Here is a 13,250-nt window from a genome sequence, read left to right as displayed (position 1 = left end):
AAAATAAGACCGAATCCCATTTTCCCGCATTGAAAGCATACTGGTGATGTCGGTGGGACTGAGCCCGTCTGGACCGTGCTTGGATCATTGCTGACACACCCACTGCTGTATACAAGCCAGACTGTGTGTGCATTATTTTGTGATCACGCTGTTGGTGAGTTCTGAGCCGCTGTTTAGCAGACCCGGCAGTTCATCAAGGTTTACTACTTATCATACTCCCCTGCTGCAGAGTTTGTCAGCAGAAAAACACCCTGTTAGTGCATCACCACCTGAAAGTTTAGTCAGGGGAGCCTGCCAGGCAGCGCCCACGAGTTTACCATCAACACAAGCGCACATACAGACAGACCCACACCGCCTCACATGGACGGTCGTCGTCCAAACACACAGCCACACATCAAGATCTGCATGCAGAAAGCTGAATAAAGCATTTCAGTGTTTTGTTATGTACAAACCAGTGATGCCCCGATTTCCTCTTTGCTGTAGGCTTACGTACATCAAAGGAGCAAACGCTGAAACCATCTCTATTTCTGTTTCTGTCGCCCTTTCTTCCTTTTTTCCCTGCTTTGAATAGTTGAAGACACCACCAACTTGCCTCCCTCTCCTCCACCATCACCTGCTGCAGAGCACTTCGGCCCCTTGCAACAAGGTAGGGGTCCTTTAGAGACAGTGGATGGGAACAAGTGTGTGTGTGTGTGTGTGTGTGTGTGTGTGTGTGTGTGTGTGTGTGTGTGTGTGTGTGTTTATCTCCCAGGACTGGAGAATGAGGTTTTTCAGTCAGCCGACAGCTCTGTGTTGGGTGCAGGGTTCTGTTCTTCTCAGTCAGCCCTTCCAGGATGTCCCATTCCCAGGGTACAAACAATATATTGAGACCCTTCAACCCCAGAGACACCTTGTACTTTACACAATCGCCAAAGTAGGAACATGTTTCAGACATGAAATACATTATTCGAAGATAATTTATCAAATATATTATCTTCATTTTTTCAGACTTGCGTTTCTTTTGAATTTGCCCCACCCTCCTCATACCTGGAATGGCTAAATTCTTACCATCATTCTCATCACCCTTTCTTTTCTTAAAGAAAGATGTCTTTGACCTATCCTTCTGTCACGTGTGTTTTGGCTGTCCCACCGCCAGACGACACATCATCTTCTCCCTGCATCCCTCTATCCAGCCTCCACACCAGGCTGTAGTTCTTCACAATAAGATGGAAGCCAATTTAGTTGAACACACAACCTCTTATTTTCACATGAATATTTTGTCTTTACTTTCTGTTGCTGGCCAGTGTCACCCGTCTAGCTGTCTGTCTGTGTTGGTCCGTGTTGTCTGGTCTGTGTGTCCGTCCTGTCTGTTGTTGCTGGTGTTGATGCAGAGAAGCTGTGGCCAGGCCAGCCATGCACCGACTGCTGAGTCTTACAACATATGTAGGCAGTAAGGGAGGACAAAACCAAGAGGTTATTGGGAATATCTTTAAAAATCTGATCCCTTTCTCTTTGAATGTGGATTTCTGTACTACATATTTTATTGTATGGCTAGTACAGTAGTAGTACTAGTATTAGTAGCGGTAGTAGTAGTAGATTGTATGGCTGGTCTCAAGCTTGGTCACCAGCTCCTTGTCTTGTTGTCTATATCTCTCACTCTCAACCACCCTTTTGTCTGTCTGGTGACTTTACCCTGTTTGTCACTTTCTTTAAGACTCTTTCTGTTCTCCACTTTTGTGTGTTTTATATTTATTGGTCTTTCATCTTTCTTTTACTCTCCATCTTTTTCCTTCTCGCTGTCATTTTATTGTTTGCAGTCTGTGTGTCCGGATTTCCCTGCAGTTCTTCTCCTTGTGTCTGTCTTGTTTGTAGATGTAGGGGATGAGGAGGAGGCGGGCCCTCTGCGCCGCTTCCAAAATTCTCGGGAGAGGTGCAAGTTCCTCGCCCCCTCCATCTCTGTGTCAGTGCCTGAGGACGACCCCTACCACTCCGACGAGGAGTACTATGAGCACCCATTGTTCAGCCCTGAGTGGACGCACTCGGGCTCACGGCCCGCTGGGCAAGCTGTGGCCTTTAGACAGATCGAAGGTGAACCGCGCATGGTTCCTCTGTGCCGTCCGTCCCTCCCATCCTTATACTCGTTTCTCTCTTTCTCTCCCCCTCTGTTTTCACCTGTACCATTCCTGTTTCTGTGATTTCCTACCCCCTACCCCCCCCCCCATACACACGCACACTGTTTGTTCTGTCTGGTTATCCGTCCATCCTGGTCTGTGTTTGTGTGCCCTTGTGAAGTTCATTCGTTCAGAGTCTGAGCACTTTCATGTTTTTTATTTGACAACCAGTTTTCTTTTTTCATCTACCTTAAGAAGCCATTTGTTGCCTGTGGTTGCCACCCTTTGTAGTCCCACATGGCAGTGATATCTCCAACGTTATGCAACCTTTAATGTGGTCTCCACTCATGTAAGAGGAACAAGAAATACTTCAGTATTCACTGGGATTCATATACTGTAAATAATAACTGCATAAAATGAAATATCAGAATGATTTAGGGGCTGGACTTGAGGTCCAGATGACTTTAACTTATATCCCAGAGATAACTGTCATGCATGGATGCTGACCTTAAAGCTTATGTTCCTCTGTGCCTTCGTCATCCTCCAGCATTGTGTTTGACGCAGTCACGCCATACACCAGTCCACTCTTTATTATGCCCCACCATCATAACGTCTCACCATTTGCTCAAAGGTACTCTTAAACGCCCACCATAAAACCCAGCAAGAGTTTTAGCTCCACACAAATCCACAAATAAGGAAGCATACAATATGTCTCAGTGAGAATATAGCGAAGAATGTGGTGGTAGGATCAAAAAAGGTCAAAATTAGCAGAGAAATGCTATCCAGTCAAATTTGGGCAGATGCCACAAACGAACTTACAGTATAGCAGCTTCATAATTTTTTTTTTAAACTTGCACCATGTGAAGCCAAAAAGTATTATCGCTTGCCTTGTGCTTAGCTTTTCTTAAAATAACATCAGGGAAAAAATTATGCATGTATAAACCGTGGGCATTTTGTCCAGGAAAAGAAAGTGTGTGGCAATGATCTGACACTGATCTAAGTTATTTCAATGTGCTGTGTTGGAGAGAGAAGTGGACATAGTTCTGTTAGGCTGAAAACATACATTCTCTTAATAGTACTTATTGATAATAATTTTCTCTGAGGTGTGGTATTAATAGAATAGAAATACTGTCTTTGTGTATGACTACAAACAATATAAAGAAGCAATATTAATTAATACAAATGATTTATGCATACAAGACGTCAGCCCAAGCATCTGTACCCCAAGACCACTATCATATTGCACACTTGTAGCTCATTTTTAATCTGTCAACAGCAAGACTCTCTATATGCCATTTCTCCTGAGAGCTGAAAGTGTCCCACTGTAAACTGTGTCCCCTACATAACCCAAGTCTGTGTTGCCCGTAGTCTTGATGTGTCCCCCTCTCTCCACTGCTTTTGAGAAGAAGAGACCGTCGAGGCTCTTACAGCCGACTACGAAGAGGAGGTGGAAGTGGAAGAGGAGGAGGAAGAGAGTGCAGAGGCAACAGAATCGGAGGCGGCTCTTGACGAGCAGCAGTGGAGTGGGGAGGAACCCGAGCTGGACAGCCCCCCAGCTGAGCTCTTAGAGCAGGCCCAGGCCATAAGCCAGGCCCAGTCTCCAAGCCTGGAGCTGGTCCGGGCAGCTAGTGCTGCCACAGAAAGCCCAAAGGAGAGAGAGGAGGAGGAGGAGGAAGCAGAGGGTGGGGAGAGCCCTGCAAAAGGTGTGTCCTGCCCTCTGCTCTCCCTGCCTGCATGTAACTGCATTGTTTTTAGAACGTCAGATACCTGTTGAGGGAACTCATAAGCATAACTAATGAAGGTGGAATGGCAAGTAATGTTCCCTGCACTTGGCTTCCGCTGCAAGGCAACACAGGCTTGTTGGTGAAAAGAAGCTACGTTCTTTTAACTTTCCCTAATTTGTTCGTTATTTTGTCTTTTGCGTGCTTGCGTTTTCAGCTTTTAGCTGTGGTCTCAAGGCCCGTCTTTTTGTATTCATGTGATGAACTGAAGTGTTGCCGAACATAACAATGCTTTTTTTCACCGGCTACAAGTTTATCGGTGTGTCATTATGTTTACACGTCGCTAAGTGCTTGAATGCGAGGGCAATTATACATATGTTTTATATCCCCATAAATCTCAAGTCCTACATACCTGTTTTCCTTATGAAATTCCCTGTGGGATTTTGCCTTGGCTATATCATGTTCAATGTAGTGTTACTATTAGTCGAATCATGCCTCAGCAAATGTGTTATTTTCTCAGGCAAAATACCAACTCATCTGTTTCTTTTTTAAAAATATATTTTGCGCATTAAAATGTTCATATAGCATATCTCTGTCATTCAACACTTAAAGTTGCTCTTTATTTATGCTGTAATGATGTAACTATTAGGGATGTCCCGATCAAGTTCTTTTACCCCTGATCCCGATCCGAGTCGTTTAATATTGAGTATCTGTCGATACTTGTATTTTCCTAGATAATACAGCTGCACAGTGCACACTTCAAGTACATTAAAATTATTAAAATTTATCCAGTGTATATGCTTGACAGTTGAATAGCTCTGCAATGCATTAAGAAAAAGATTGAAGAAAAAAATTGCCTGCATCCAAGCTGTTCCTTAATGGGGGGTTTTTCCAAAATAAAGCAAATAAACTAAAATATGTTTATATGGCTCTTATCATAAAGGCCACAACCTGTATTCTCTATGAAGGCGATGGGCTGGTCATCCAAAGCGATGAATTCAATACCCTCTCTGTAATCATTTTTGGCCTTGTCACTTTCTCAAGGAAATTTCTCTCTCCTTTTGAAAGTATCCTCCAGTGTTTTGCTTCAGTGCATCCTTTGCCTGAGTTACCTGAGTGAACGCACTGTATTCCAATGAGTGTTTATTTTTTAGGTGCCATAAGCATTGAATGCAGCTGTTACTGCCACCCCGCAAAATACTAGCATTGCAGACATTGCAAGTGAATGTTGGACTGCATTCGTTTTCCAATATTTCCACACTGCAGACATTTTAGCCACATGTATGCCAGAATACAATTCTGCAACCTGCCACTAATTGTGCTATTGGTTTACAACACCTGTATGACAGCTGACGTAAAACAAAGGATCGGGCTTAGGTTCATGCTCAATACAGCCGATACCGATCAGTTAAAAAATGCCTTGATTGGCTCCGATACCGATCTTTGAGATTAGATCGGGTCATCTCTAGTAACTATGACAGATAAAAGCAGTTGTTTCTATTGGATCAGTAACATTATACATACATTTGTTGTCAAAGAAATTGTAATGAAAATAAGCATGAACTAATCCATTCAGTTAAAGCTTGTTGTTCTTTGAATGACAGAAATGCTGTCCTTTTTCTGTCTTAAGACACATGGATAGCCATTCCATCTATCATTGCTTGGTTCCCATAAATCTGCATTACAAATTCTTCATGCCGGTTCCGTCACATTCCATGCCATTGTCTCATCCATCTGTGAGTTCGTGGACGCCATGATCTCACCGTTCTTCAGTGATGGCTGTATCATTGTGCTGTAAGTTTCTAAGAGCTTTGCCTGTATCCCCGATTACAGCTTTATCAGACCTTGAATAAGTACAATCTCATCTGCAGCATGAAATGCTGATGCTTTTCTGTAGAGATTCAAACAGCCAACTTAAAGATGTTCTTTCAGCTTTGAAGATGGACTCAGACAAGCAAGCCAGTGAGAAGAGTGGTTCCATGAGCCCAGACAGCATCGGATCGGAGAGACGACCAGAAGAGTTGTTTGAGCCCCAGGTCCAAGGATTCTTTGCCGGGGAGCGAGTGGTACCAGAAAGCCCCACCATGGAGGACATGCCCTCTTTTATTCCTCCCAATGTTCAGAAACAAGCCAAAGAACCCACAAGGTCACTCACTCTTCAGCCAGCATACGGTGAGCCCATCACGGTGTCTGAAAAGCAGGCTTCAGTGGAAGTTGTAGAATTCAGCAGCATCACTGCTCCATCCGATTTCTCTTCAATTGGAGTCAAAGTTCAAGGAGGGGACTTATCAAGAGAGGCAGGAGACAAATCAGGAATGTCAGCATATTTTGAAACCTCAGTCATGGAGGTTGATGAGGCTCCACAGCCCAGGGCTGAAGGTTACTATGAACTAAGCACAACTGGAGAAGAGAAGCGCACAGCAGATCCCTTGGCTCAGGAAATTAGCTATAGCTCTCTGGCCCAGGCACAGGACAAACCAGAAACACAAAAGAGTCTGGCAGAAGAAACCAAGGTGTTCACAGTTCCTGACAGGAGTAATGAATGTAGGCTCTCACCGGGTAAATTGGCACTAGAGCAGAGAAGTTACTCGCTCAACATCACTATTGGAGCAATCGATCCAAGTGGCCAAGGCAGACTTAGAAATTTCTCCCCTCTGGCTACAGATATAATGTCTTACACAAGTGGAAGTCTGGATGAGTCTGCGGACTACCTTCCAGTCACCACCCCGTCCATGGAGAAGCCTCCACCCTTCCCTCCCCTGATCATGGAGACTGCAGCCTCTATCACCTCAGACTCCTCTTCTCCTCCACAGAGCACTGAGCCAGCTACTAAAGGTAGTTCCCAACCAGAGTCTCCTGAATCCCCCACTCCCAAGTATTCCTATAAAAATGGTACAGTCATGGCCCCAGACCTGCCTGAGATGCTGGATCTAGCTGGGACCCGTTCCAGACTGGCATCAGACAACACCGACCCAGAACTTGTTAGGAAAAAGTCAATCCCCTCAGATGTTACTGCCTTTGCTGGCGACCCACTGGCTAATCTGGTTTCAGGAGAACAGAGTCCTGTGGCCTTGAAGGGTGAAAGTCAGCTAGAAGAGATGGGTTATTGTGTGTTTAGTGAATATTCTGGGCCCATGCCATCCCCTGCAGATGTTCTCAGCCCCATGGGTTCCTCTGCACAGGTCTTTACCCCCTCTGTCCTGGAAGAGAAGGTGGCAGAGCAGGCTAGGAAACTAGCTGTCAGAGACACATCTGTCGAGGATAAGAGCCAGCCTTCAGGAGCTGATGACATCATAAAAGCAAGTGATCAAAAGGAAGCAGAGAGAAAAGATTCTATAGAAGAAAAAGGCAAAATGGCATCGGATGGGCAGCTGAATAAATCAGGCAGTAAACCTGATGGGACAACATTTGGCCAACAAGCTGAGTCCTTTGTGACACCGACTGTCACTGTCACCCTTGAGGAGGGTGGGAGGTCAGAAATTGAGCCTGAACGACAGCCCAGTGGTGATGGTTCTGCATCTGAAACAGAGATTGCAGACTATGAGCGGAAGATCCGTAAGCTGGAGATGGAGGACAGGCCCCTTAGTGTAGAGGAAGAAAGGGAGCTGAGGGAGCTGAGGGAGAAAGTCAAACTGGTCCACCAGGAGGCTTATGAGGAGGTGGATGCTGAGGATGTCTACCAGCTGACTGGTGTAGCCAAGGACCGCATTGCCAGACCAGTCAAGACCTCCCCAGCCTCCTCTGTAGAGAGCGCCATAGATGACGACAAACTACTTTCCCCAGTGCTGTCACCAGCTAAGCTCAAACAGATGGAGGGCTATGGTTCTCCTAAGAAGGGATCCTTGCCTGTGGCAGGAACAAGCAAGGATGAGAAAGAGAAGGAGAGTGAAAGTAAAATGAAGGAGAACATGGAGAAGGAAGAGGGAGACGGGAAAAAGGAAGAGATTGAAGCAGTTGAGAAAGAAAAAAAAGACAAGGAGATGAAAGAAAGACAGGTGAACGAAATTAAGGAAAAAGAGGAAGAAGAGAAGAAAGAGATGGAAAGAAAAATTTGTGAAGCGAAAGAAAAGGAGGAGCGAGAAAGGGAAGAAAGGGAAAGGAAAAACAAGCTGGAGAAAGATGAGAAAGAGAGATTAGAGAAAGAGAGGCTGGAGGAGAAAATTGAGAAAGAGAGAAAAGAGAGAGAGGAGAGGGAGAAGAAAGAAAGGGAGGAGAAAGAGAAGAAAGAGAAGGAGGAGAAAGAAAGGGACGAGAGGGAGAAGAAAGAAAGGGAGGAGAAAGAGAAGGTAGAGAAAGAGAAGAAAGAGAAGGAGGAGAAAGCAAGGGAAGAGAGAGAGAAGAAAGAAAGGGAGGAGAAAGAGAAGGAAGAGATGGAGAAGAAAAAGATTGAAGAGAGGGAGAAGAGAGAGAGGGAGGAAAAAGAGAGGGAAGAGAAAGAGAGAGAAGAGAAGGAGGAGAGGAAGAAGAAAGAGAAGGATGAGGAAGAAAAGAGAAAGAGGGAGGAAGAAGAGAAGGCCAATCAGAACGAGGCGGTAGAGGCTGAGAAGATCACAGAGCCTGTAGTTAGCACTGCTGGACATGGAGGCCCTGAAGGGAAAGAAGAGGAAGTTATGAAGATAACCCAAGATGAGATGACAGTGCAGGAGATGCCTGCTGTAACAGAAAAACCTGCAGAGGTCGCCCAAATATCTGGGAAAGTTGAGGAGCCAGTGAAGGAGAGCAGAGAGCCCAGTCAGCAGGTAGATGGAACCAAGGCAGAGGCGGGGCCAGCGTCAGCCATGATTAAGGAGATTCCTGAAACTCGTGCAGCCATCGAGTCCGTGGTGATGGTGGAGGATGACTTTATCACGGTAGTCCAGACGATTGATGAAGGAGAGGAACCAGGACACAGCATTCGCTTCTCTGCTCCACCTGAAGTGGAGCTCCTCCATGTCGTTGCTCAGAGAGAGGGAGGAGGAGAGGACGAATCTGTGGAGGTGGCCCAAGATGCAGCGATGGAGATCAGCAATATAGAGGAGGCATCTGATGGCCCTGAGGCTCCTGAGAGCCCCACCACCCCAGAGAAAGAGGCCCTGGCCACAGAAACAGAGGGACAGACAGAGAGCTACGACAGAGATGAAACCACTATGGATGACTCCATCTTTGACAGCTCCTGGGTCGACACTCAAGGTAAGACTTTTTTATTTATTTGTTTCTTTAGGGCACAGTCACGTGTGCAAAATTAACATAAGCGAATATTCACCTCCCGTTCACTTCCATTGTATGTGAACGAGCGAAGGGGCAAATAAAACATTCGCTTCTGGTGGCAGAGCAAATTCGTGAGTTTCCCGGTCAAAGTTCACTAAAGTTGAACTCCACACGAAGCGAAAATGTCAATTTCCTGCGCCAGCGGAAGCGTATGCTTTATTCGCCCCTTTGCTCGCACAGAATGGAAGTGAACGGGTGCCGAATATTCGCCAATGTTAATTTCACACATGTGTGACTGTGGCCTTAAACTCTATTTCATTGGGGGTTTTTTCACCTCCCTCATACCCTCCTTCCTTCATTCCTCCCTTCCAAGATGACTTTAAGATAAGTGTTAGGCCCTGGTCACACCAGAAATTGGAAAAGAAAAAGTTTTCATGTCGCCACTCTGATGGCCGAGCGGAATAAACCGCCGTTCTTGCAGCCCGCTCGTCATGTGGCTGGGAGGTTCGTATCCCAGACTTGCCGTAACCGGTCACGGCCAGAGCGTCCACGGGGTGAGGCCTTCATTAGGCCACCCTTACCCGAGGGATAGTGGGTGTAGATCGGTGTAGTGTTCGGGGACTTGTCGTTCTCCAGTGACCCCTCTGGCCTATCCGGGCGCCTGCAGCCAAGCAACTGAAAGCATTCTCCCTGCGTCTCCTTCGTGGCCTGAAGGTAATGCAATCCATACGAGACTTCAGCGTGTAAAATAGCAAGAGCAGCCGAGACGAGTTTGAAGGAAGCTGGTGTTACGACTATCTCCTTCCTGTGGAAACGTGAGCCAGGGGAGTTATTCGACAAGAGTTCCGGCCATATGCCATTGGGTTAATCAGGTGGGATAAGGGGAAAACTAGAAAAAAAGTTTTCGTGTGTCTTTGATCACTGGAAGCTTGGCAACCAAAAATACTAAACACAATTGAATAAATGAAACATAATTATTGTTGAACAAAATAAACTGTCAGAACATCGGTGATGTCTCAATCAAGTGAATTTATTATCATGCACATGGGAAGATACTCATAGTACAACCTTGAGACTGTCCCTGAGCTCTTCAGAGAAAAATGGGGGAAACCTAACTATTGGGCAGCATAGTGGTCCAGCAGTTAGCACTGTTACCTCACAGCAAGAAGGTCCTGGGTGCGAACCCCTGGCCATCCCAGGTCCTCTCTGTGTGGAGTTTACATGTTTTCCCCGTGTCTGCATAGGGTTAATACTCCTGTCTGTGCCCTGACCGAGTCATGACAAAAAGAACTGGCGTATGTTCCCAGTCGCTGCACGGCAGCTGCCCACTGCTCCTAGCTGCATGGCTAGGATGGGTTAAATGCAGAGAATGAATTTCCCCACAGGGATTAGCACAATTGTACAAATTTGGTTGATGTGACAGCTAAAATGATAGCATCCTGGACTCTCTCTTGTGAGGTCAGAGGTCAACACAGTCAATGTAGTTTGGCTGCAAATTTACATGTTAAAGTTGACCAAAATTGAACTCTATGTGAAGGGATCGCGTAAATTTATTTCACTACCAGAAGAGAATCCGTTGATCATGATTCCATTTGAGTGAATGGATTTTTGTGTCTGTCATAAATGCTGGTGTGACTGGGGCCTTAGAAAGCTACACGATTTGTTTTTTAATCACTTAGCCCAAGTGTTCTTAAGTTTATCCTCTGGTGATTCAATACACAAAGTAGTTTTGCTGCTATAGCCTCAAGTGGTCTGGGGCAGCCAGTTGGGGCGTGTACATAAATTCACATAACTCTACAGGCACATCAGCGCACACTCTGAGTGCTCGCTTGTCATTTGGAAATTCAGAGCAGTACTCTATGGGAGTGTTAGAGCATACACAAGATGCTCTAGCATGAAGCGATGGTTTGTCCAAGCCTAACAGGATTCCAACAATGGCTGAAAGCGAGGTTATGGAAAATTGCGGCGGCTGAATTGGTTTTCTATGAGTGTAGTCACAAACACACCTTTGGTCTTTCTACATTTCACATACAGATGGATGACAAATTAAAGGAAAAATCCGAATGCTTGACCCCTACAGTGAAGGGGTCCGGGGGCTCTGTTATGCTGTGGGGGGCATTTTGCCGGCATAGTTTGGGTCCACTTGTTCCCTTAGAGGGAAGGGTCACTGCAAATCGCAAATCAGTACAGCGTTTTGTGAGGGATCACCTTTATCTTATGATGTAACATTTCTATCCTGGTGGGAGTGGTCTCTTCCAGAATGACAGTGCCCCTATCCACAGGGTGTGAGGGGTCACTGAATGGTTTGATGGGTATGAAAATTATGTAAATCCTATGCTATGGCCTTCACAGTCACCAGCTCTTAACTCAATTGAACACCTATCGGAGATTTTGGACCAAAATGTTAGACAGCGCTCTCCACCACCACCATCAATACACCAGCTGAGGGAATCTTTTGGAAGAAGGGTGTTCCATCCCACCAGTAGAGTTCAGACTATGGGCAAATTTGTTCTTACACACCCATGGGATTTTTTAGCCCTAAAGTTTGTCTCAGAGACCAGTGTAGAATCTGGGTAAGCCCTGAATGTAGACACCGACTGGCTAACACTGATGTCTTTGCAGGCCTGGGTGATTGCTCTTTGCAAGAGGTAGACAGTAGATGTTAGGAGGAAGGAATTACAAATAACCGTCATGCTTTGCTACTGACTGTCAGACAATATCGAGGGCTAAAAAATCTCGTGGGTGTGTAAGAACAAATTTTCCTATAGTAACGATTGATACATGAGGCCCCAGTTCCATGACAAGGAGCGACGCTGAAGCTGTTCTGGAGGTTCGTGGTGGCCGAACAGCTTACCAAAACATTTTATGTTGGTTTTTCCTTTAATTAGTCACCTGTTGGTATATGTCTGGTCTCGAGATATTGTCCGTAACAAGCAAAGAGGGCTATTGCACACTAAAAAAGGACATATGCTGATGTATATGGTCACTGTGCTGTGAGTGATGAAGATTGGTTTTAACCCTGTTTTTCTTTTCTGCAGATGATGACAAAAGCATGGCAACTGAGCAGATTGAGTCCCTGCCCAAGATGCCTTGCCTAGTAGAAACACCTGCTGTGGACCAGGCCAAGCAGCTGGAGCAGCAGCAGGCCAAGCAACTGAAACAGGAGAAGCTGGCAAAATCCAAGCCAAGAGGAGGCAGGCCAAAAGGCCGCATCTCCACACCGGAACGCAAACCCGTCCGCAAAGAACCAGTTTACATCCCTAGGGAGGAAGTCAAAAAGAAGAAAGGTGTTTCTTTCTTTTTGTTTAGTTTTTTACTTTAGATCTTTTTTTGTGTGCTTTATTTGGCTGTAAATGTCATTCTGCCTGCAGTGCAATACAAAATCTACCATATATTAGGTGTTTCTTAGCTCTTATGATTTGCATTCACAAAATAAGTTCTTAATAGTTCACTGGCATATTTCAACATCAGCAGTCAAAACTTTTAGTGATGTGAAACTGCTGATTTCCTGTCCTTGAGCATGGGCCGGGGTATTTTGTATATCTTTGTTTGTTGCTGTAGCTTCCTTTTCACTGCTTCTCTGCTCACGTTGTAGCTGTGATAAAGAAGACAGAGGTCCAGACTCACTCGCCGTCCAGGAGGGGCTTGTTTAAACCGGCCAGCCGCCAGACCCGCCCCACCCAACATCATTCGTGTCCCCGAAGGAGAACTACAGGTGACCCATGGCCTTGTCCCGTCACATGGTGGATAGTGGCTGCAACAGAGGCACCCAAACCACCCAACACACCGCGATTCATCTCCACTGTTCAGCTTCCATTCGACTGTCTTGGCTTGTCTTGTTCTGTTGGTTGCCATGTTCTTTTTTTTGTCACATTTATGTCTTTGCATTTGATCAAAATAAAAATCAATTGCCTCACATTTTTCATTTGGCTTTTTATTTTTTATTTTTTTGCACTTATGCCTGATCTCTCTTCTTTCATTCAACAACATCTCTCTGCCGCCATGTTCTGGTTCATTTTTATCTTCTGCTAGGACTGGTGGGTCTCTGTATACTGCTTTGTCACATACATATTTGTCTGCAACTTATTTATTTTTTTAATATTCATATCACTACTCGTGATCAAACTTGTTTTAATAAGATGGTTACATTGTTTTGATGTGAAAGCCATGTGATGAAAATCAGCGAGTCTTTCTCTGTCCCGGGTCTTCTATACCTTGGCGAGCCTTTCCTGGTTTATCACAGTGGTTGCCA

The 13,250-nt window shown here is 45.4% G+C and overlaps 1 protein-coding gene across 1 annotated transcript in view; it reads left to right on the top strand.

The window, feature by feature from the left end:
• Positions 1 to 13,250, top strand: part of map2 (microtubule-associated protein 2) — a 61,374-nt gene that overhangs the window by 24,913 nt on the left and 23,211 nt on the right. The window contains exons 3-9 of the mRNA XM_056289355.1: positions 572 to 646; positions 1,852 to 2,067; positions 3,497 to 3,793; positions 5,744 to 8,373; positions 8,455 to 8,980; positions 12,037 to 12,285; positions 12,594 to 12,713. Of these exons, the coding sequence (XP_056145330.1) occupies positions 572 to 646; positions 1,852 to 2,067; positions 3,497 to 3,793; positions 5,744 to 8,373; positions 8,455 to 8,980; positions 12,037 to 12,285; positions 12,594 to 12,713 (4,113 nt within the window). The remainder of the gene's footprint in view (positions 1 to 571; positions 647 to 1,851; positions 2,068 to 3,496; positions 3,794 to 5,743; positions 8,374 to 8,454; positions 8,981 to 12,036; positions 12,286 to 12,593; positions 12,714 to 13,250) is intronic.

The sequence above is a fragment of the Lampris incognitus genome, chromosome 11 (assembly GCF_029633865.1).
Source record: "Lampris incognitus isolate fLamInc1 chromosome 11, fLamInc1.hap2, whole genome shotgun sequence".
Taxonomy (NCBI): domain Eukaryota; kingdom Metazoa; phylum Chordata; class Actinopteri; order Lampriformes; family Lampridae; genus Lampris; species Lampris incognitus.
This window is presented reverse-complemented; position numbering and strand designations above follow the sequence as displayed.